Raw genomic sequence first — 24638 nt, 5'->3', positions numbered from 1 at the left:
CCCAGCATTCTGATAAAATTTCTGGGTCAGCACACGTGTGTACATGTGTGTGGGAGTCAGACCCTGGACAAGTATAGAAGAAATGCCAAAACAGCCCATGTGCAGAAACATTTTTAATAAGCAGTTGTATCCTGGATGATCCCAGCCATTTATAGTGATAGAGTTTTTGCTGCCAGGTGTAAAAATAACTTATGCATAGGAGCCCTCCATTAGGAGTCATGCATTAGTGACGCTATCAAGTCAGATACTCCGATTATATGCTTGGGATATGATCTTCATGCTTATGTATCTCCAAGCCAAAGATGTACCAGGAGGCTGCCCTGTGAGTCACTGTCACAGAGGCTCCTCTTTATGGTTGTGAGAGCTACAGCAGCAGTGGCCAGCCTATGTCCTCTGTGATCACTTTCTGCCTGATCAGAGTGATGCCTTAAGGGTTTTTCTGTGTTACTGTGTGGATGTCTCACAGATGGTTAGAAACTACTTGTCCTAAGTGACTGCAAACATTTTGAGCAGCATCTTAGCAGAGGCTCTGCTACCATTTTGCAATGCGAGTATTTTATGTGGAAAGAAGGGGAAACCCAGTTTGGAGCTTCAAGTTTTATTTGAAACGATTTATCTATTCAGCTGAGCAGATGCAATGTGTTGTATAATGCAGCATGGCCTGTAAGCTGCATTACACTGATGTCACTTATATGACATCTTAAGAACGTGGACAATTTACTAATTATATTTTGAGTTTCTGAGTTGCACTGAGTGATGTCTCTGTTCTTGCAATATTTCTCTGTTTAGAACAATAGGAGAAAAAGAAGCAAATCTAAACAGCACCAGGGCAATAAAGATCCTAAAAATAAGAATGGTGGACCTGAGAAGGCATCTCAAGAGCCCCAGGGAGTATGTGGCTGCCATCTGAATGGATGCTCTAAGGACAACTCCTGCAGTGGTTCTGCAAATCAGAAACTGGAAGCCTCTTCTCTTGAGAACAAAGGCTCAGGATTTGTAGAGTCAGCGCCGATCTATCCAGAAATCAGAGGTCAGTTCGTCTCACACAAGACAGCCTTTTAACTGGCAATAGCCAAGCATCCATTTACATAAAAATCATGGTATTTTTATTGCCATGAAATAGAAAACAGTAAAAAGAAGTTGGACAGAGATGTTTGTGCAAAATAATGCATGTAACTATTAAAGTCATGCAAGTAGATCTATATCTGGACACAATTCACCTTTCACTGTTTCTGTGCAAAACGTCTTTTTTTCTAGAGATGAAAGGATCGAACTATAATTAGAGGCCCAGCTGATACAGAATATTACAGATATAAATACAGAATACAGGGTTAGAAAATGGCCTGAGTGTAAAATGGTGGCAGAAGCTATAAAGTCCCTCATCTGGTGGAGCAAAGTCATCTGAGCAGTATGAGCTTGTGGCATATTACAGGATTTATTTATTGCCTAGTCCAGACTAGTCCATTTTTGCTTTTCTCATCTTCCCCAAATAGGCTAGTCACAGTAGGTTTCCACTGGCTTTCCCTAACAGGGAGGGGAGGGCCTTTTTGTTGAGGGGAGGCAGTCTGATGACTTCATAGAACACACATTTCTGCTAGGGTCTAGATACTGATCCTGAAATTCTTGGGGAAGTAACACAGAAAGTTCTTCCACGCTGTGTTGTACTAGGTACAGAGTTATGGTTATAACAACATTAATGAACACAAACCTTCTCCGGGCGAGAGGCTTTGTGAAAGCTTTTGCCTTCAAGTATCCTTTCATAAAGCTCATATTTAATTGCTGTTAGTACTGGTAATGGTTTTTCAGCCCTAGATTATTGCTGCTGTTAGTATTTTCTTCCTGTATCTTAAGCAGTATGTAAGAATGCATTAAAAGAAATTTCCTTGAAATTCTTTTTTCCGTGATTGCAAGTACAGCTCTGAAACCTCATTTTAAAGGATAATTGTCCTGAAATGAATTCTCTGCTGCTTCCAGATGACTTTGATGGTGCCAACCGCTGGTTAATTAAATGAAAACTCTGCAACATGTAGCAGCCAAAAAGAGGAACCACTTATCAAGAAATTTTGTCCAAAAAAATTGGCACCTTGCAAAAGATCAGAGATACTCTTCCCACCCTTGCTAAAGATGCCCACTTAATTTGGGTAGAATACGCCATAAGCCAAAAAATTCCACATTTCTATAATACTAAAAGCATTCTTGCCACTTGTTCTGCAAGATGTAAACATTTGTGGTATAAATATATGTCAAGCTCCCACGTCAAACTTCTTAGAGTTGCTTTTTTTGAAACAATGCATGCATGAGTAAAGATACATAGACTGACTTGTCCATGCATGGGGAGTGTTTTCTGGGGGGTAGCAGATCTGAATGCAAGAAGAGTACCCATGCTCTTAGTGATCTTTTTCGGTGGCATTGGGATTGAGTCCTTTTTCTCTTTGACATGATACAGTGTAGAGTTGTACATACCAAGGGCAGAAAGTATCTCAGAATCTTTCTTTGTTTTTACAAGTGACAAATGAGATATTACCATAGCTTTACAATTTTTATAAAATTTTACACGTATCCCAAAACTAGTAATTGTCCCTTGCAAAAACAGGGGGAGAGAAAATAAAACAAGAAGGTGGAAAAGAAAGGAAAGGAAATGGAGAGAAAGGAAAACCTGAAACTTGAATATTAATTTTTTCCTTGCATAGTAAAATAAGTTTCTGGCAATTTGTCTAATATGGAGAAGGAAAGAGTTTCTTCACTTTCAGGTGCACTAAAATACTGGTCTCTGCAGCCAGTATAATAGCTACTTTCTTAAAGGTCAAAAGCCACGTGTGTACATATTGTTTGATTTGTGCTGAAGTGCATGGAACTAAATAGAAGAGAAGGGAGATAAGGATCCCTCAGGGGCCAGCAGCTGCACTCTTGTGGTTTCTGAGCAAGTTACACAGACTGTTCTAAAGTAGTTTGAAATGCTGAAGTGAGTCCGAAGTGCACCCATTTCATATTGCTCCCTCTTGTATTGGAATGTCCTTTGTTGTGTTTTGTCCTTGTCTGGCTTGGTTTTTTTGTTCCTTCCCTATCAAATTAATGTTACTGTAGCCATTTCACAGTCACCTTTACACAGCTCACAGCTTAGAAGGATCACAGTCAGGTGTCTGCTGACAGTCCCTTACGCTTTCCTCCCCCTGAGGAACATGAGGTTGAAGCTTTGCTTATACCAACTCACAGTCTGTGAGATTAGGTCTTTCAGAGCCATAAAATCCTGGCTGCCTGGAAGCGACTGCAGGGACCAGAAGGGAGGATGCAGTGTAGCTGGTGTTTCTCTGTGTGTCCCTTGCTAGAAAATTATATGGGAGAACATGTGGCTGTTACCTTTTAGTTCAGGTCTGCTTATTTCTTGCCAGTATTCCATCTTTCTTTTTCTGAGAAGTCTTTAGTTATTGCTTTTTTCTGTGATGGTTTCCCACAGGGAATCAAGACCTGCTAGAGAAAATGAAGCACAGAATTCAAGGCCCTGAAAAGCCAAATTACCTCATCATGGAGGGCCTTAGGGAGTGTTTCACTTAATTATGGGTCAGTTCAGGGGCTCTCCCTCTCAATATCTTGGAGGGGAAAAGGCTCACAATAAGCCAGATTACTTCAAAATGATGACCACAACAAACCGTCCAACTCGCTTCCTTAGATTCCTTGGCAACACAGGATCTGAAGGACTGAGAACTATCCTTTCTGTGCATCCCCTTGTAAAGAAGGCGTATGGATGCATTGAAAGGATATTTAATGCTGCCCGGCCATGCTATTGCTTTTGCAGGGACTTGGGAAAACCCTATAAATATCAGATACTGATCTCTTTCCAACTTCTTAAAATTGTTTTTCATGTAGGATGATTTTTAGTGAATCTGTCAAACTTCCTGTTTATATCTCAAGGGAGTTTTTTTTCTTCTTTCAGACAAAGAATACATTGAGGTTCACTTTATTTTAAAGGTTTTGAATGGCAAGCTGTTATAAAAAGATAAACCACTCGTTTTGAAGATAGCGGCTCAGCAGATTTCAAAGCAAGTTTATTTGGGTTGTTGCCATCACTGGTAGGTCTGGTAATACTTGATGGTTAATACAGCAGAAGTCACACGTTAGACTAGTTCCAAGCCACCGCGTACCGAACCCGGCAACAGTTTACTTGTAACTACTATTACCCAAACCTTTGACCTCTCTTTCAAGTATTTGAGAGAGACTTTGTCCCTAGATTTTGTTATAGATGTTCTTTAGCTGGCCCAAGCCTTCAGAGATTTGATGCTGACTTTCTCAGTCTAGTTTTAATTGTCCTCAATCAAATGTGAAATTTCAGTTGCAGCATGCTAAGGTATTGATTGCTAGGCTCTGGTGGTCATCTTGCTGCTGGATTTCAAAGTAGCTCTTGTGTCATTTTGGAAGTGTCAAAGTATGTTGCAGGCAAAAGAGGATTAAAAAGTTTTTAGAGTATAACCATTGTTCCAGATCACTTTCTTCAGGCAAAAAGCTCTCAGTTTGTCATTTGTCTTGACAAGGATACCAAAGCTGCTAATTAAATGCAGTAAATAACAATTTTGCACTTCAACAACAAATTTCAAAAGATCTGATCTTGGGGACAGAACCCAATAGCCCTGTCCTTTCTCTATAACTTAGCTGATAGCCAGCCTCAAGTGACAGTAGAAAGAAGATTCTTTATAAATCAAAGCTACCTGCATTAGTGTGAGATGCAGCCAGGGTTGCACAAGATTGATTGATGGTAGTTATCTCGGAACAGAATTCCTGGCTATGTGTGAAACTGGTGTCTGCATTGAAACATTCATACGTTCAGAGTGCTGCATACCTGGTGTTTCGTGCTTTCACAGATACACTGGTTTCTTTTAACTTCTTTAGATATTTTCTTAAATACTACTTAATGTAAGATACTTTTTCTGTTTGCAGACTCACCTTTTAAAGCCCATAAACAATGTTTTTCCCTGTTTCTCTGGCGTTACATGATTGCCATGGAAACATACCAGGATGTACTTTACGCTGATCCTAGTGCCCAGCCAGGGCACAAAGAAGTCACTGGTTGATTTCCTGCAGCTGTCTCGGTGGTATCCCTCGGTCCTAGCAGTGTTGATCCCACTCCATGGGCTATAATCCAGTTGGTAATCTGACAAACCCCTTTTCTCCAGATACCAGACAATATCAGCCGAATAAAGTGATACATAAAGAGCATCATCAGAACAAACCTGTCATTCATTCATCAAAGTGGGTACAAAGATTAGAAAAATAAGTTAACACAACAAAACATTTTCTATGCATGTTTTCTTGACCAAAATTCATAGTGGCAGTAATAGCTGGCTTTACCTGGCAGTCTTCATAGCCGTTCTTTGGGTACTTGTCTCTCTGTCACGATGCTGATACCTTGAATGCCTTTGGAGTCTTGGAAAGAGTAAACCATATCATCTTGTGGCTCAGGCATTGTTACCTTATCCCTTTGAAACCATTGAACCCAGGAGCCTAATCATTAACATTGCTTCATTTCCTGCTTGGTCCCTGTTAGCAGCTGCTTTTGATAGAAATCTGTAGTCAGGCAAGGTAAGTATTTCGGGTGGGAATGTTTAATCAGTGCTTTTAAAATGCTGATGAAATGATGAACGGTTTTTTGTGTGAGATATATAGATAAAAAAAACATTCAAGTCTCATGCTTTCCATAGCAGACTTTGTCTTTAGTTCTGTTCTCTAATGTTTAGGCAAAGAATACAATTGGTAATAGGCTTTCTATGGCATGAGGTATTTTTTTTTCATATCAGGATGGAAGAGTGATTTTTTTTTTAATGTGTCTTTCTTTTTAGACTGTTAAAAAATAGACGCTTTCAGATTAATGTTTAATAACCTAAAACATTTTGTTTCTGTTCTATCATTGTTTTCCAAGGTTCTATAGAATGCATGCCAGTGAAAAACAAACTTAATTTTTCCAGAGTATAAATATAAAGTCATTCAGACTCAACAATAAGGCTTCATATCTTTCGTAATCTTACAACTCCCTGTTTTCTATGTTGATGTTTTCTTGCAGACAAAGAACGAGAACACCAGAGAGTATCTGTGGAATTAAACCCAAAGATTATGAATGGAGTAGAACAGCGTGAGTCTCTTCAGTCATCAGTTCAACTTCAGTGTAACCTAGGCAGGCCAAAGTCAAAATCTTCCTCAGTTAAATCATCGAATGCTACAAACCAACTTGAAACAAAGACAGATGATTCAGTCAAAAAAAGAGGTAAATTGGATCCCTGGTTGTTGTGTGCTAAGGAGATCAGACAACTGATGCCTTTAGGGAGGAAAAAGCACATATGTGAAGAAGAGTTGTGTTGGAAAGTGAGAGCAGAATCACATTCAGCATAACAAAAATGAGTAGAACAATTTATGGTCTATTTAACATATTAAATAAAAATTAAAATAAATAATTTTAATTAATGTTGCTGGTTTAACAGTTACTTGATTTGGGGAATGAATTTAAGAAAACATGTTTAGAAACTGAGGAGCACCACGGAAAGACTATGCAAAAGTTGGATTTATGGACTTCAGTAGGATAACTGCTTCATCCTCATCTGGCCAAATAACCTGTTGAATCATTCCTGCTCCCCCAGTCAGAAAAGGCAAAAACAGCTTTCTGACTTTTGTGCAATTTCTGTTTTCTATTTTAGGGCCAAACATTGAAAAATCAGTAAAAGACTTGCAGCGTTGCACTGTTTCTCTAACCAGATATCGTATGATGATCAAAGAGGAAGTGGATAACTCAGTGAAGAAGATCAAAGCTGCTTTTGCAGAATTACACAGCTGGTAGGTACATCACCTTGAGAGATCCATCACCACCACCTGAGAAAAAAGGGGCTAATCAAGCCACTGGCATTGGTGGGGAGGGGTTGCTTACACCCTGTTTGTTTTCAGCATTTGATTTCATAAAAAAAAAATGTGGTGCCAAAAAGTAACTTCTCGTCAACAGGAAGTAATATATATATAAAAAAGTGTATGTTTACAGACGTACCTAAAGGGGGACAAAACTACAGTTCTTTGACGAAATCATACTATGGTTTGGTTTCTTTTCCCCCCTAAGTGATCCACCTTGACCTAAATCTTTTGTATCAAGTTCAGTGGCAGCATATCTGAGCAAATCAAAGCTTTTCCAAAAATCCTGTCTGTGGGGTTTTCTGAAGTCTCTTTTACCTTCTTTAAATCTCTTCTTTCTATGCTTTTTCTTTGATCTTTTCTTCTTTGTCAGCCAGTCCTTTACTGTCGCTTCATTTCCCATCATCTCTGCTTCTTGTCCCACCATTCTTTTCTTTTTTCTTCTTTCCCTCATAGTTTCTTCTAACTTTCCCATCCATCACTTCATTTCCAGTTCTCATCTCGAGTTCATTATTTTCCTCATACTTCTATCTCTTCCCTTTTTCTGAATTTTTTCCATTATAATTTTGGTTATTACTGATTTTCAGTATATATGTCTACACCCTTTGAAAATTTGTAGCAGAAATATTTGCTGTAGCAGCAAGTTCCACGTTTTCCATTTTCTGGTTTGAGTTTTACTCGGCCTTTTGTTAAGCATAGATGCCATGTAAAACCTGTGTTTCATACAGTGTTGCAGTAAACAGAAAAAACTGTATTAAAATGTAGAAGATTCAGTCACAAATCACAGAAGAGTACAAAAACTTTTCACCCTTAATTTGTCCACAATATTTGACAATATTTTTATGACCATAGCTCATGAAAGTGCTGTACTATTGGCAGCAGTTTGTTAACTCTGGACTTTAGTGGTGTATTCATTGTCTTCAGCGATGCATCTAAAGTGACTTCAGTGCCACTGGGGCTCCATTTCTGTATGAGCAGAACGTCCAGGTGCTGTTGAGCTGATTTTGTGGAAGATTTTGTTGCGCTGGGCCGTCGGGATAGCTTACTGTCTAGCAGGGAGAACTTTGTTTCTGTCTTTGCACTCCAGTGAGCGCCGGCTGTGATAACCAGTTGTACTAAATTGCGTATTGATATCAGGAGTGCTCTATAGCCAGGGTAGTGATGTTTGCTTTGAACTAATATGCAGTAATTGTATTGTTGGTATATAAAAATTAAGTAAAGTTCATCAACTTCTTGCAGCTTTTTTTGGTAGTTCTCAGAGGTGTTTTTGCATAATTTTTAGAAAACCATGTTTATGGTTTCTGCTAAGAAGGCTCTGGCCCTTTCTCTGAGTAAACTCATAGTTGGGTCTCATTTGCTGTGTAGTTCTCCCTCAATTTTTTTTCTAACAAACAGTGTTAAAAATATATAATGTCACTTGTGTAATCTTGTTTGCAGGCAGTCACAGTCAATTCGATCTTTGAATGGTAGTCGCTCTGGTCATGAAACAGAACTCTATCATGATCTGAGAATGTGGGGGGAGGCACTATATTAGTAAAATCAGAATGGATTTTCATATATTCATGTTTTAGCTTGAAAAAAACCCTGAAGTATATTGCCTAATGCTAAAACATGTTACTTAATAGGTGAGCTTAATAGGCAAAAAAAAAATTACCCCAAAAAAGTATGTAAATCCAAGTAGACATAAAATGATGGAAAAGAGCCTGAAAAAACCTTTGAATAGGCTTCATTTAATTCATTTAACTTGAGCTCCTATCAGCTTCAGTGCCTAAATTTTTGGAGTGGAGTCTGCCAGAAGCTCTAGAATGTAACATCTGTGCTCTGCGTATTCAGGCTTTACAAAGCAATTTCATGCCCGTAGCATAACGTTGCAAGAAGGACAGTATAATGTCAGGACATGTTTATGGAAATCTCAATGCGGGCTACGTTGCTTTTGACAGCTCATAAGCCTGATATATAGGAAAATTTGGTTTAAACAGTAAAATGTGTGACTTAACAACTTCTTTGCTAAAATTAAAAACAGTTTTGGGATATTTCATATGACCTTGTGGCTTAAACTCTGAAAAAAGATGGGAAGAGCTGCCCTTAGTGCCTCATTTACAAAAGCTTGCTGCCAGCTGTTGAAGATTCACTGGATTTGAGCAGAAATCACCAGAACCAATGATCCATACAGCTTTAGACCTCATAGAGTCAACACATCATATTCCTGGGCTGCATGGCATTTATGGTTATCTACGTGGCATTTTCCTTGCTTCAAAGTTGAACAAAGCATCACTAGTGGTAGTGGGAGGATAAGGTAATTAAGTGAGTGCTCAGCGTCTTGCACATTTATCAACCTCCTTGGGCATAGGAATTTTGCTGTGCCACAGTCAACTTGTCTGTCAAGGGAAAATGAAATAATTCAGCTAAACTGTTGCTCTCAGAATGCTATGGAGTGACCAAAAGCAAGGGCATGACAATGGTATTTGGTCTCCTTTGGGATAGTGATTCCAAAGGTTTTTGCAAGTTCTTCTCCCACTTGCTGCGGGAGTGCGGACTTGTTGAGGTGTACAACAGATAAACATACAACAGCAAATAAGTGCTGTATGTGATCATAACTTCCAGAGGACACTTGCGAGAGCTCAATACTGTAACCTAGATGGGAGTTTAACCAGTTCCTGTTACGCACAGCTGTCACCACATAAGGGGTTTTAGCGAAACTAAATGAAGTCAGAAGCTTTAATTTTGTGTTGCAACCGAATACTGAAACATGTACCGCTTTCTGTTGCCTCTCTTGGGTTTGTTTTTCTTTTTATTCCTTTGGCAGTAGGATAAAAGGTCCTTTTTGCATTACTATCAAGGTCAGAATCAAAACTGTGTTTCAAGAGTTGGTAATCTTTTGGACTTTCTCATAATTTTTTTTTTTCTAATCTTGTCATGATTTTACCAATCACAGAAAGGATGAAGAAGGGAAAAGATAACATCATGTATCTTCCTCCTACCTCTAGATAGAGTGTTAAACCATTATTATGGATATAAATGAATAGCATATGTGGCCTAAGATGTCCTGAAAGCTTTCGCAGAAAGATTCCCAAGGACTCTTCCTTTTAGCAGCAGAAACTGTTGGGTGATAGTTGCCAGTGGATGTCGATGTCTCTGTCTGGCTCAGTATTTCATAGCTTGACCTAATCAATGAAGGGAAGTTACTCCTGAACACACTCAGCGAGTGCTATGGTTTAATTACACTGCATGCAGAACTGGACCAAAGAAAGGCAAGCCTCCTCTACTCTTTGCATCTTGAACACGTTGGTATCTTCAATGCTCTATAAAGAGCATGAAGACCAGCACAATTGAGGATTTTTTGAGTGAACAAAAAGCACTTGAAAGCTCCATCATAGGCTGGCTAAAAAATTGACTGTGACATAATGCTGGAAAAATGGAGTTTAGCAATACTAGCAATTTATATATTAAAATACATTCAGAGAACAACTAGGAAGCATGTACTGTATGTTTGGGGAAGATAAAGCAGTTTTTCTACAGTTTTCTAAGTTAAAATCAAAGCAGAGAAGTAGTTGAATGGGGCAAGAAGTCATTTAAAAGAACATAGTTGTGTCTGTACTCAGTGCTGGGTGATGAGCAGTGCTGCCAGTGCTCACAGTTGCAGAGCAGTGAGTGAACACAGTCATCCCCTTTCTGGGATCACTTGGCAAACAATAAAAATGGTGGTTTTCTGTTTCCCATAGCCCAGAATCAGTGCCACCAGATGAAGAGCTGCCTGTGTGTGTTAGTGATGTGGTAGTTTAGAGGATGGGCAGATGGCTGGGAAGGCCAGGGCTGGTATTGCTTTACACTGAACAGAGTTCCTGTGCTCTTTCTCTCTGCATTTCCAGGCAATCCTCATTAGCTTTCTGACTGTGTCTGTCCACCAGCTGACCTTTGGTAGTGCTTATCCCTCTAAAGTACAGATTTTCAAATCCTCTTGCAGGTTGTTCTGATATTTGTTTGCCCATCAGTCACACGGTCCAGTCCATAGCTTTGCCAGTGCAGAGAAGGAAAAAGTGGTCTCTGAAGCATTTACGGTCCCTTGGGCCCAGTTGGGTTTTCAGGTACCTTCAAAGACCAGTGCTTTTACCAAGGCCCCTGGGCCCTGCCCCTGCTGCCTGGGGGGTCTGGGAGGACCTGATCCAGCAGTTCTGGCCTGCAGCTGGCTACTTGCCTACGGAGCTGCAGCACTGGAAGAGGGGCTCATGCTTGCTCTCTTCTTGCAACCTCCAGCAGTTTGGGATTACCCTTGCTATGTATAAGTGGAGAGAACAGATGGAGTTTATGAACTTGGAGGGGGTTAGGTTTCAATGAGATACATGATATCCCCCTCTGGCCCCTTTGTCTTTTACAGATTCTTGCTTTATCCCTGTATTTTTTACTAAGCTTGTGAAGATGGATTACAGAGGTGAAATGCAAAGGTGGATTACGCTGTCTCTTAGCCTGTTGTTCATATTTTATAGCCTTGCATCTCCCCTCTTTCCTCCCAGTTATTCCTAGGTGTGTTTGTCATCCTTGGTAAAAGACAAGCACAAGTGCTTTTTGGGGCTGTGGAAGTAGATTGTTGTTTTTGTGCATGTCATTGTGGATGAAAAATGAATATATCCTTTCTGATCTCATTATTGTCCGACTAAGGAGAAATCTAACTTATTATACACATATAGGGAATAATTATCTCAAATTTCAACAAGTGTTAGAGCAAAGAGCCAGACTCTTCTTTTTCTGTGGCCACATTCCAGGGTGCTTTTGGGAAAGTTACCTCTCCTCTGTAGCAGGAGCCCAACAACAGGGACCACAGCCCTCTGCCTTGCACAAAGTGTGTTTAGGCTGAAATGTATAAAGCCAGTAAGATACTCAGATACTTTGGTAGTCAGATCAGAACTGAGACTCAAATAGGAAAGGAATACTTTACAAATTCATGTAAAAATGTGCAGGATGCTAACAAGCCATGATACAACTCATACTCACAACTGTTAAAACTCTGCCAAATCCTGAGGTGATGCCTTCATTTCTAAATAAATAAAATTTAGAAGTGTTCTTTGGGAAAAGATTTTCCATATTAGTTTTGAGTTAAACAACTTTTTATGATCAGGCAATAAATTTCTAATTGTTTGTAAAAAGATCTTAAAAGAAAAATGCAAATAGACCTTTAACTATGATGGCTTTACCAGACCCCACTGTTCTAGCTAGATGCTAAAGAAAACAATATTAGTGAAGGTAGATAAAGAATAACACAAAATAAACTTGAATAACTAAAAACCTTCAGGCATTTTTACTTTTACCAGATGGTACACTGCAAAGAGAAGGATTTCAGTGAAATTGATTTATTCTGTCTCTTGTTTATCTGCTTATTGTCAGACTGTATTTGTGGCCAGAATGAAAATTGGTTTAATCTGGTTTGCTGTGTAAACATTGTGCATGGGCTAATACAGTGATCAAATAACAACCTTCAAGCACCATAAACATTTAAATACTATTGAGATAATACTGGAAGAATATAATTTACTGAAACACTGCAAAATATGTACTGTAGCAACAGCTTTTTCTACAGGTTTATTAATATAACGAAAACTTGAAGTATAATTTCTCCAACTACAAAATAGCATAGCTAATTCAGTAATCCTATGAAGCTTGTTATCACCGTTACAGGTGGTTGGGTTTTCATCACATCATTTTGGTTCCTTGTGCTGGAAGTTTGACAGAGACAGTTCTGTGTTTTGGATTGAGGTGGGGGATTATTTTGTGAAATGCACAATTGGCTTAGAGGTTCTTATCAGTTGTCTTACCAGTTGACGTGTGGGTCAAATATGTTCGTGCTAGAAGAAACGTGTACATGAAAAAAGGCATAATGCTTAAAGACCAGCGCTGAGCTTATCAGGACTATCCCATGAATTTGTATGTCATTTTAGCTCAGGTGTAGCAGAGGCAGTGACAGTACTAACATCCCTCTAACTTGAGTTTGTCAGCAGATTGTTAACTGGTGCAACTTTAAGGAGCTACTGGGGTCTATTCCAAAGCCCACCGACAGAGCAAAGTCACCGGAGAATGCTGTGTGTATTTTTTTTTTTAAGCATAAGCTGTCAAACTCCAGCAGTGTCCCACAACTAACTCCCTCATGAAGTAGACTCGAATTGTACTTCACTGTTCCAGTGTCTCACCTGCTGAACCAGACCCCAGAGGTTGCCCATGAAAAAATAACTCTTTCCTCCTTCCAGATGAAGAGCCCTGCTGCAGTGGTTCAGAATGCCACAGCTGACTGCGTCTTCCTCAGTCTCCAAAACAACATTCATTCTCAAACTATGCACAAAGCTGGTTCAGGGGAGATTGCAGATTATTAAACAACTCAGGGAGAAAATTGACATTTTGGGGGGTTTAACAGAGTTTTGAAAGGACTCATTTGAATTATAGCCTTAACGGTAACCTCTGTGCCATGCAGCTGTGGCTTACCTTTGTGAGTTGTGTCAGCATGTTTGCCTCTGTGTCAGCTTGGTCTTTCTATTTCTCCATCTCTTCAGGCACAATAGGTTTATCATAATGCCTAGAAGAGGCATAAGGAAAAAGAAGATTCTGGTTGTCTGGAAGCCTTCTGATTCTCATCAGTAAAGCTATAAATCAGCCAGCCTGGCAATCTGAAGCAGCTTTTCTGAAGAGGCACTAATAACTTTAATAATTTTAGTGGGATTTTGAGGTATTGCAGCTGACTGAAAATATCTTTTCTTTTTCACTGCGCAAGCACTAAATTTCATGCAGCAAACTAGAGAAAGATTAATTTGTTTCCACTAATGTCAGAACAAATTCAGAATTTGTTCTGAGTATGAAACTGTGAAATGAGGCAGCTGTCAGCATAATTTACCCCTGTCGTTGCTGTGCCAGCATTGCAGTTTGGCATTTGCAGTACTTTTGCCATCGTATGCTAGTGTGAATTCTGCTAGCCTGCGTAAGTCCAAGGCACAAGTACTGTCCGTTTAACCAGGAACAGGACACTTATGCTCTTGCCTTCAGAATCACTTTAGTAAAATGAATCCCAGAGAGCTGCTATCTCTCCTGATGCATCTCATATCTCCACAGCACGAGCATGAGTCCTGGCCCCGTTTGCATGTCCTCTACGTTAAGCCTCTGCCTTGTTGTGTTCCTTCAACAAAATTGTCTTCTTCCTGAACCCCACCTCAGAATTTCATCTGGATATTAAAATCAAGAACTGTTGAATGCTGTGCTCCAAACTACAGATATTCACCTGCAGTGAACAATGATACAATGCTAATAGCTAGAGTTTGGTACCCAGGCCCTGATCCTGAAAAAGTCAGGGGTAAGAGAACAGAATCAGTCCTTTCAGAAGAGAGGTGTAGCAAAGGGAGACAGAAAAGAAAGAGGTACTATTTTGGTTCCAGCATCAGTCATGGAGTATAAGACTTACTTGATTCAGATTCATCCTTGAGCCTGGTCAATGGGAGAGGGGATTTGAGTCCCAGCATTTGTGCCAGTGAGTATTATAAATGTATCATAAAAAGCCGAACACCTGTAGCAGAACTGACAAATACTAGTACAGCAGGGAATCCTATGGACTGATGGTTAGGGCATGGATTCGGGTAGATTCAGAGAGGGAAGTGGTGATGCCAAGTTGTATTTGTCATGGGAGACTCAAATGGTATATAAGTATACGGAATATACATAAGTGCTGACGTTGGAGGGAAAGAGAAGGAATGGCTGAAGCCTGGTAGAATGTTTGTGCTGGGAGTAATCAGAAAAAATTGACAAGGGTATGGCCCCTCTCTAGAACCTCAGCTAAAGAAGCATGTTTATGATTTTAACCCTGGTTCCTACGATCTACAGAAGACCCAACAGAAACAGCATAACTAGAGAGGAAGGAATTAGCCGAATGTTTTCCTGAAGTGTTTTTAAGTCTGAAATGCATTCTGTTCCTTGCTCTGCTAGAGCCCAAATCTGGTGATACGTGAGTGTGCGGAAAGTTCCTATAGGACCCAGTATCCAGTTCTCCACAGCACACCAATGGCTGCAGGCTGTGCACTGGAGTGTACCAGCTTGATGGAACATTTTGATATCAAGTGAATACTGAGAAGCATTGAAACAAAATGCATTCCCAGGAGGTACAGCTGATCTGAGCTTCGAGTAGTTCTAGCTAGCACTGTGATCTGATCATGATCATCCTGTTGAGGCTGAGTAGGGCATTATCCCAGAAAATACATTAAAACCAGTGAAACTTCTCATTAAGGTAAAGCAGCTGTTCAGCTTAAGCAGCTCTCTGAGCTTCATGTGAAAGCAGTGGGATCTTAGCAGGAACAAGAGACAAGATTTGACCCGTTGATTTTTCCATAGTGTTCTTTCTCCTTCTATATCTGTTAGCATTTAGTTTTCTTCTTGTATTTGTTTTGTCTTTCATCTTTTTTCAGTCCAATTTTCCAGCTTTCTCTCTGTTGTTTTCTTTTGTTTCTAACTTTGCCAAGTTCTTGATGGAGGAGGATTTGGTCAGTTTTGAACTGCAGTGCTCTCTGTGACTAGAAAGGAATCAGATTGATTCCTACTCCATTTCCTTAATACTTGACCCTTATGTGAACTAAGAAATGTGGCATTTCCTAGCACTGATTGGCCTATGACATTTCCAAAGAAACATTAATTTCCCCCATGACATATGATAGTTCATGATTTCCAAGCTGAGAAATGTGGCTGTACACTTCAAGATGAGAATTAGTATGTTCCTTTCCTTTTGTTGAGAGAGAGAGAGAGTCCGTGTCCTCAGCTGGTATAAGTTAGTACAGCTGCATTGTCTTCAGGGAAGGGCAACCCCATGAAGCTCTGTCCGTTAAAGAAACTTAGTTTATCACATGAACTAGTCTCATATTGACAAAGGCACCAAACATTTTTTCTTCTTGTTTTGTTCTTTAGTTTTCCCAATGTTTGTAGCTACAAAGAAAGTACTCAGGTGGTTCTTCTCCATCAAATTCATCAGATTCCTGGCTTCTACTACTTCAACATCCAAACGCTTTCCTGAAACGTTCATCAGAGACCACACTAAAACATTAGGATTGGAAAACTGTCTAGTAACAGATGAGATCTGACTATAAAATATGATAAATATAGAACTGCTATGTCCTTATTCTCATTCTGATTTTAGAAGTGTTTTTATTTGGCATCAAAATAAAATGTTAGGGGTCACGCAGTTTAGTAAGGATCTGTTGTTGGAGTGGGGAGAGGACGCTCGTGGAATGAATTGGGCCAAAACACAGTTCTGATGAGCTCTGCTGTTGTGAGCTTGTTGCTTGAATATTTTTTCCAGCCAAACGTTTATGTTTATATAACCTGTGTAGTGCACTAGGGAGGCATTTTTGTAACAGAGGTGGCAAAAGCGAAAATTTCTTTTTAAATTTAGGGGAAAATACTAAAGACTATTAAAATCTCTCTTTTTGTGGAGGGTAGAAACAGGTGAGACAAGACTCATTTCAACCACCTGCTGTGAAAGCTGAGGAAGTTTATTATACCAGGTGGTTACAGAAGCTAATTGAAAATAGATTAATTCTGAAAAGCTATTGCTGTTTAGATTAGCAAGCTGGAATCGTCACCTGCCTATTTGGAGTCCAGGCTTAATGCTTATGCCTGGAGAATATTGAGGGCCAACTGGAACAAGTGTGTCCCTTTGTTGTAAGTGTGTGCCTCTTAACTGACTTGCTCTACCGTAAAAAACCCTGCTGTTTTATTTCCTCTGGTGTGTAGGTCACACTAAATTGATCTGGCAGGCCAAAACAATATTTTTAATCTTGTTTATATGTATGAAACAGAAAAATGTGTTACGTTGCCATTTTGTTGTCTTGCTGCATCCTTTGCCATCAGCCAACCTGCATCTTTTCCTCGTTGTTGGCTATTGGGAAGCAGAGTAAAGGCAGTAGCCTCTCCTCCTCTAAAGGTGGGGTGGTTGATTGGTAAAACCCAAAGGCAGGACTCTGCAGAACTTCTGTTGCAAACCTCCTGTATGAGTTTGGTTAATTTATGGGAAGATTTCAAGGAAGGATACATGGCACTTGAACATGTTCTAGCTGGAAACTTCTGGTTGAGTCAGCTGCGTATCTGCCACGTGTTCCCCATGCTGCCTGCTCCCTAATCTTTCCGTTTTAGTTAACAACCCGTCACTCCTCTCCTCTTTAAGTTCTTTGTCTTCGCTGCCCACTGAACTCTGTAGGATCTTTCGTTTCTTACTAAGGGCATTCTAGACAAATGTTTTGTTCTTGAGTTTTCTATAACATCTTCCTTCTAATGGAAGCTAGTTCACGTATAACTCGGTGACTTCACTGATTTAAGGATAATTTTACTGAAAGGGCGGAGAACTCCACCCTTCCCTTGAGTGTGTGCCTGGATTTATTCCTGGTGTTTGACCTACCTTTTACAATTGCCCCCCACCTTCCTTGAGTTTACTTATTTATGCAAACATAACCATTAGCATTGGTGGTGTTTATTAAATGTGAACATGACTAAGAATAATCTAGTGAGGGGGAAATGGAGTGGCACAGCAGAGCACTGCCCACTGGACAACGTTCTGCAGTGGTGTTATTTCACTGAACAATGTTGCTGGGTTGATGATGTGAACAATTTACCAGACCCGCTATCTGCAGACCTGATCAGTTTGCACTTTGACAGCTTAAAAGCACTGTCAGGGATGGCACACCAGACGTTTATGAAAGAAGAGGCAGACGAGACCTTTAGGAAGGCCAGGTAACAGTGGAACCACACCTTCCTGGTCCTGGAGAGAATGGGGGGCAAGGAAGCTGACCTATATCATGGAGATGCTTTAATGCTTATTTACATCACAAACCATTTTCTTGTTTACCCTGACATATTTTGAAAAAATATCTCTATTTAAGGAAGAGAAGGACCTCTTTCCGCATGGCTTTAATTCTGTTTTATTCGTACTATCACGCTGAGAGCTAAGCTGTATTAACCTGGGTAGCAGCAATGGTATATCTGGCTTAATTAGGAAAGCGACTGTTTAGTCATGTGAGGATTGCTGTGCCCAGGCAGTGCTGAAGGGGTAAATCAGAGTGACTTCCACATCTGTGCAGACACATGGGCAGGCCAGTGAGATGTTAGTGTAAATCGGCATACACGGATTATCACCATTTTTTGTGTAGCCAGTTTGCCTAGCTATTTCTTCAGCTTCCATTTCTTAAGTCTTATTAATTTCAAAACTGCCCGTAACTAAGGCCTGAAGTCTTTGTGTAGTTATAGCTTTTGAGTTTGATGGAGTTCTTGCATGGATTGAATTGTGATATTTTTTTCATTCTTTCTTTTTTCTTTTTTAGCATCGTAGACAAAGAAGTATCATTAATGGCAGAAATTGATAAAGTTAAAGAAGAAGCCAGTAAGTAAAAAAAATATGCAGGGAACTTTTTGAATAGTCGTGGAAACATTTGTTTTGTTTGGCAGAAAATTACACAGTTCATAAGTTTGGTTAGCAGCATTGCAGCATCTTTCATTGTATATGTATACAAACAAATAAGTTTTTGACGTTCCGGGATAGTTCCTGTGTAGTTTCTATCTATAAGGATGATGCATCAAAATTTCAATATTATGGAATTAAGGTAAACCAAAAGTTCACATGAAGTTAGATTTAAATGGTTTATTCCTTCTGTTTACTTATCAGAGCTTTTTGAGCCCTCTTTTTTTTTTTTTCCCCCTCCTTATTTCTATGGTTTGTCGATTACTTCATTTCTATTTCCTAATCCCTGTTTTCTTGCTTATATTACATGTGTGAGTTAGAATACTGGAAATAACTAGAGGTATAGGTTATTGCGTGGCGTTGCATAGCTTTAAGGGATAGTAATCAAGCTTATGATTTAGAACAATGAAAAAATATGAAAAACAGCTGTTTACTGGAATCTGTTTTCTTAATAATCTGTGGGAGTTGATCTGATTCCAGACTTTCATGTCGGCTCTGGTTTTTGCATAGGTAAGGTGTATATATATGCTGGTTTGGGAAACAAAAAGCAAGATGAGCCATGTATTAGGATACTACAATATCTGTCTTATACCTCATCTGAGATATGGTATTCATGGCTCAGTAATCAAGGGATTGTATTTCAATAGAGAGTACTAAGAAAGAAACTGAAGAATAACCGAAGTATTGTTAGAATGATACTTTGCCTGGCAGATGAAAATATCACTGCTGTGTATGCATACAATGCTTTTATTGATTTCTGAATTTAAGTCCCTTCCAAAGAGGGTCATACATATACGTAACGTTCTTGAGTGCTTCATTTGCATTTAGAATTCTCACTTAGTTCACAAATGTATACTAGTTAAATTTTTATTTAAAAAAATAATCTAAATAATCTGTTGCTAGCTAATTCTCTTGCAATTGTATATGTGTGGAAACTAAAAGGTATGAGTTGTTGCAGCAATGATTGGTATTAGTTTGTGTTTGGAATTTTGTATGCTATCTTTTCTAGTACTAACATGAAATAGATGTGAATTTGGAGTTCTGTGTTATTCTGGGGAGGCGTTGTGGATGGAAACATATCAGCAGCTTTTTTGATTACCTTCAAAGACCAGGTAGCCATAATCAGCTGCAGGGCATGCACTCACTTCCAGGAATATCAATGGTAAAATTCCCACTGATATCAGCAGACACGGATCTAAGCCGTAATTGCATTTTGGAAATCCACCGTCCAGGGCTGATGGTATCATAGGGCCCCTTCATTAATCTTAGCCAAGTATAGTAATAATTTTTATGGAAAGTGAACCATATTCTTATCTACAGGCATGCAAAGTGCTGCACTTGCACACGGCAGGTTCTGTTTCTCTGCTTTTGTGCCGACTCCACAAGTGACACTGGATGATCCCTGGACCTGTCCTTAACAATGTAGTTTCTGCTGTCTCTCAAGGCTGTTGTAGGCTTGTAAAGTGCCTTCGGAACTTTAGGCAGAAAGTTGTTGTAGGACTGTAATATGCTAACCAAGATTTACATTATTATTTATTTTCACATCTTTTTGCTGCACTGGAGGACTGTTTTACAGTGGGTAATCTTACTCTTACTGTCAATACTGGGAAAATTTACAAATGTGATAGTTTCAGGATTTTTTAAAAAAATGAGTATTTGCCTGGCATCTCATGTGGAGATAAGTGCCAGTATGAGATGAGATCGTATGGTTTGGGCAGTCACTTCAGCAAAGGGAATGCTGACCTTGGGGAGAAACAATATTAGCATTACCTAGAATAAGCAATAAAGCAAAACTATTGGACAAAGGAAAACAGCTAGTAAACTAATCATTTAATCTGATAAAAGTTTCTCAGACTTATAGACTGTATTCCACAAAAATTAAATTAAAAGATCAGCTAGAGAGATAGATACACACCTGCTCTTAGCATAAGTAATAACGTAGGCACAGATTTACCAATAGGGCTAATGGAACTGTAGCCACCCCCTGCCTTCCCTGCCCTGTGTGACACACTCTCCTCTATCATACGGTTTGGTTGCTCCCACACAGCTGTACAGCCACCGCCCTGTCTCCCTTCGTCTGCTGGGCCATGCTGTACTTGGTGAAACACTGGCACAGGTTGCCCAGAGGGGCAGTAGGTGCCTCATCCCTGGAAATGTCCCAGGTCAGGTTGGACAGGGCTCTGAGCAGCCTGACCTAGTTGAGGATGTCCCTGCTTATTGCAGGTGGGGTTGACTGGATGACCTTTAAAGGTCCCTTCCAACCCAAATGATTCTATGATACTTTCAAAAGAAGGTGCTGTCTGTTTAAATAAATGATAATGGGTTGAGAAACAAACTCTCTGTGAAATGCCATTAATACCTAAAAAAATGACATTACAAAGTATGAGCTGTGTAGGTGACTTGCAGGTCTGCTCTGGAAATTTGTGGCAAAAGAAGGCGAAGAAGCCAAACTCTCCACAGCTGTAATGGAGTCCGTGGCCTTAGGAGAGTTTACAGCTACCACTCACCCTGACTCTAGGCATAAGCTCTAGACAAAACTCTATGATTGTTGTTATTTTACATGTAGATACTATCTTTCCTCTCTGCCATAAGTGCTGATCCCACCAGCCAATTAATCAATTGTTGGTTTTACATTGAGTCACCATGTAGGTAATAGAGTTTGCATATATTTAGTTTTAAATTGTAACGTCATATTATCCTGCATGTAAGTGGACTGTTGCTTTGTGGTTCATGGTTAATCTTTTCCTGTAAGAATGTAATTATTCACCCCTTCCTTCTATAAAATATGCAAGACAGACAGCAGTGAATATTTAGTATTTTTTCATGAAGACTTTTGGACTTTGTAATACTGTCTTGCTGTAGAAATGGCAACTGTGTATATTCTGTACTTGAAAGCAAAATTGCAATGCTGGTGACTTTAACGCAAACTATATATGAACAGATTTTTTTCAGAGGAACTGCAATGCCCCTGCATAAACAAAATATAGCATGTCTTCAGAAACAGCCTGTTGACTCAATGTAATCCTTCTTTCTATGCCTCTATGAAAGGCTCCCTGATTTTGTGCTTAAAAACAAAGCCCTGGAAAACTCAAAAGTCTCTGCCCCTCTTTGTATAAATGTTGAGGGATTGGTTTAACTTTGATTTTCTGGCAGTTACCCCATTTCCAGATCTTTTTCAACATTAGGCAGTTCAGTTAAATACGCTGATCAACTTAATCTGTGCAAGCAGCATATTGGAAGTCCAGTTGAAGTTGGGAGTCTGAGATGTGTGTGTGTGTGTGTGTCTCACATGTGATGTATAGTGCTAATGCCCAAAGAATAATGAATTACAGAGAAATTTACGTTCCTGGCATTAATTATTGACTCTTGGTATTCGGCAGTGGAAATCCTGACCGCTCGGCAGAAGAAAGCTGAGGAGCTGAAGAGACTGACAGACCTAGCCAGTCAGATGGCTGAAGCACAACTGTCTGAACTCAGGGCTGAAATTAAGGTCAGGCATTCACTTCTGCTTGGGTATTTCAGCTGCTCACATAAATGCCAGGAAAAAGCTGTCACATTAACATGCCCAGGCTGTTCATTCCTGTTATGGGCCAAAGCGTAACTGGCTTTCCAAGGGGAAAGCATCCCTTCTTGAGCATTGTAGCACCTCTGAGCAGCATACAGATGCTATCAGAGAAGTGTAAGCTATCCCCTCATAAGTGAGCAGTGGGGACTTTTGCTGTTTGTGTATCATTTATCAGACTTGGTTAACAAGTAAACTTGATAGCTTCAGGTTTGGTGATCAAACGCGTATACTCTGATTAAATGACCCACTTCCCATGTGTGGGAGTGATCCACCCATCTCTGGGCTGTGAGGCATGTAATTTGGTAAGGATGGGAAAATACTTGGTTCTGCTCAGAGATCCTGTCTACAGGGCAGGGTCAAGAGTTTGCTGAGCCTTAAAGTGAACTTATTGATTGGTTTCTGTACCGTCCATATAATCATTTTCTCAGAATGCAAATCAATTAAGTTGTCTGGTTTTTTTGCAGCACTTTGTGAGTGAACGGAAATATGATGAAGAGCTGGGCAGGTCTGCCCGATTTTCCTGTGATACAGAACAGCTGAAGACCCAGATCCAGCTCTGTGGAGAAAGTAAGTGCTGGTGATTTCTCACACCAATGTTCTCAGAACACAGCGTTCCACATACTTGTCCAGGAAACGCCAGCAGAAATAACGTCATGTTGTACTGCCAGTGTGTGTGCAGCAAGCCCGACATGAGTGGTGTGTCTGGATGCAGCAGGCTTGCTGAACATGCACAAGTCAACTTTACAGTATGCAACACGTTAGACTGGCTGTACTTGTGCTGCACAGTCCATCTGCATGCGCACAGTGCCCACTTGGTCAGAGATTTCCAAGTATTACTCAGATCAGTTGGAGTTTTCCATCTAAACAGGATTTCCAAGTGGAAATAGAAGTCAGCTCTGGGGAACACTCAAATTCAGTAATTTATGAATAACTCGGAAATCAGAAGCTTCTCTGTGTGAGCCTAATGTTATGTTATGAGACCAATTCAAATCTCTCCTGCTAGGAAGTAACTCCCCAGCTTTGTAACAGTATTCACTGGGTTTTTCAGGAGCTAAAGGTAGTCCCAAATGTTCCCGTTTCCAAATCATCTACCCTTCTGCTTGGAAATTCAGGTTCATTTTTCGCTCCAAGTATCATGTCCCTGTTGCAAAATACAAGATAGCCTATTTCTCATCTTTGTCGTGCCTTTTTTTCCCCCAGCAAAAAGTAAATGCTATAATGTTTTGCCCTAAATGTTACCCTGTCCCATGATACCCATCAGTCAGGAGAAAAACTGTTAACACAATACTGAACTAGTGCATCTTGCCAGAAGGAAAACAATTTTGGGAAGAAAAATAATTAATGTTTTCAAAGAGTTACTAGAAATAGAAAAAAAGAAAAAATATCACACAATCTGCCAATAAGATCTTCTGACTGCTCTGCTAAAGAACTGACTCCTTTGAGGCGTAACCAGTTTAATTCATTAGACCATAAGAATTGCTTTTGCAGAACACTTTGAAGATCCATCTAACCTTGTATCCTGTCTCTCATTGAAGCCAACGCAGGATGTTTCAAAGGAAGGAATAAGCTTCCCAGTAATGCATCTAATTCTTCACAGTCACCTCATAGACCCTGTCTCATACCCTGAAGCTTAAGAGATTGAAAATTCTGTAAAGATTTTCCTGACTAACATAACCACAGCTGCTATTGATACAACCATAGACTATTTTTTTAAACTCATTGAACTACTTTCCTAAATAACTTCCAGCTGCAGTTAATTCTGCAAGTTAATTATTTATACCTCATTTCAGTAAAGCATTACTTAAGCATAGTTTGATGCTGTTGAAATCAGGTCAGTGAAGTCAAAAGAACAGCTATTATCAGGGAAGCAGTGCCATCTTACAAAAGACTGATAGCGCACTGGCTGTCTGAAGAACTTAGCTCTAATCTGCCCTCAGTGACCTTAGATGAGCAACTCATGCTGTTGGCAGCTCTTTGATAAGAGCGCTTCAGTGCAAAAGATGTTTCTGTTTGGAGCATCTCACAATGAGGCCCGTACCCTGCTGGGAGTTGCAAGTACCCCTCAAACAGAGATTATACCAGGCCTATAGCTAAGAACAGCCACTGTTGAGGGCTTCAACAAAAGCAATAACCAAAACCACAGAGCTCATGCAAAGGAACGCGTGTTCTAGCATGAGAAGAGGACAGGCAGCATACACTCATGATGGAAGGACAGGAAGAAACAAAAATTATTGGACTGACATATATCCAGAACGCCTGATGGTGGGTTGTACCCCTTCCTTGTACATTTTTTTTGTTAAAAATACATTTTTATGACATGCACCTGGATTTTTATATGGGCTTCCATGTACAGCAGTCTGTTTTAGACAAGAGAACACGACAGAATTCAGTGACAGCCAGCCTCACTGCACAGAAAATTCCGTTCACTGTGCGTATCATTGCATTGTTTTTCTGAAGAGGACACCTAGTGGGAGAAATAGCTGATGGTAGCATAAGTGAAAAGAGCCTCAGAAAACCTAACAGATGATGCTCAGTTGCTAAAATTATTCTGCATCTTCTTTCTCTGTACTGTAAGTGGACAAATAGAAGTACCTCTTAAATAAAACAACAGGCGTCTCACTGAAGTGAGCATCTGGTTGGTCATCTGTACCAGAAGGAAACAAGAAAATTCTATAATCAGAAAAATCAGAACAGCGAATTAAGATCAAGAACTTTACTTCAATAGACTCA

At 39.8% G+C, this 24638-nt stretch overlaps 1 protein-coding gene across 4 annotated transcripts in view; it reads left to right on the top strand.

The window, feature by feature from the left end:
• Window positions 1-24638, top strand: part of SPATS2L (spermatogenesis associated serine rich 2 like) — a 90683-nt gene that overhangs the window by 56841 nt on the left and 9204 nt on the right. For all 4 annotated transcript variants that reach the window (XM_063342444.1, XM_063342446.1, XM_063342445.1 and 1 more), the window contains 6 exons: window positions 790-1030; window positions 6050-6250; window positions 6678-6813; window positions 18207-18265; window positions 21724-21833; window positions 22373-22475. In XM_063342444.1, the coding sequence (XP_063198514.1) occupies window positions 790-1030; window positions 6050-6250; window positions 6678-6813; window positions 18207-18265; window positions 21724-21833; window positions 22373-22475 (850 nt within the window). The remainder of the gene's footprint in view (window positions 1-789; window positions 1031-6049; window positions 6251-6677; window positions 6814-18206; window positions 18266-21723; window positions 21834-22372; window positions 22476-24638) is intronic.

The sequence above is a fragment of the Chroicocephalus ridibundus genome, chromosome 7 (genome assembly GCF_963924245.1).
Source record: "Chroicocephalus ridibundus chromosome 7, bChrRid1.1, whole genome shotgun sequence".
In the NCBI taxonomy this organism is placed as follows: domain Eukaryota; kingdom Metazoa; phylum Chordata; class Aves; order Charadriiformes; family Laridae; genus Chroicocephalus; species Chroicocephalus ridibundus.
The sequence above is the reverse complement of the archived record's forward strand: the minus strand, read 5'-3'. Positions and strand labels throughout refer to the sequence as shown.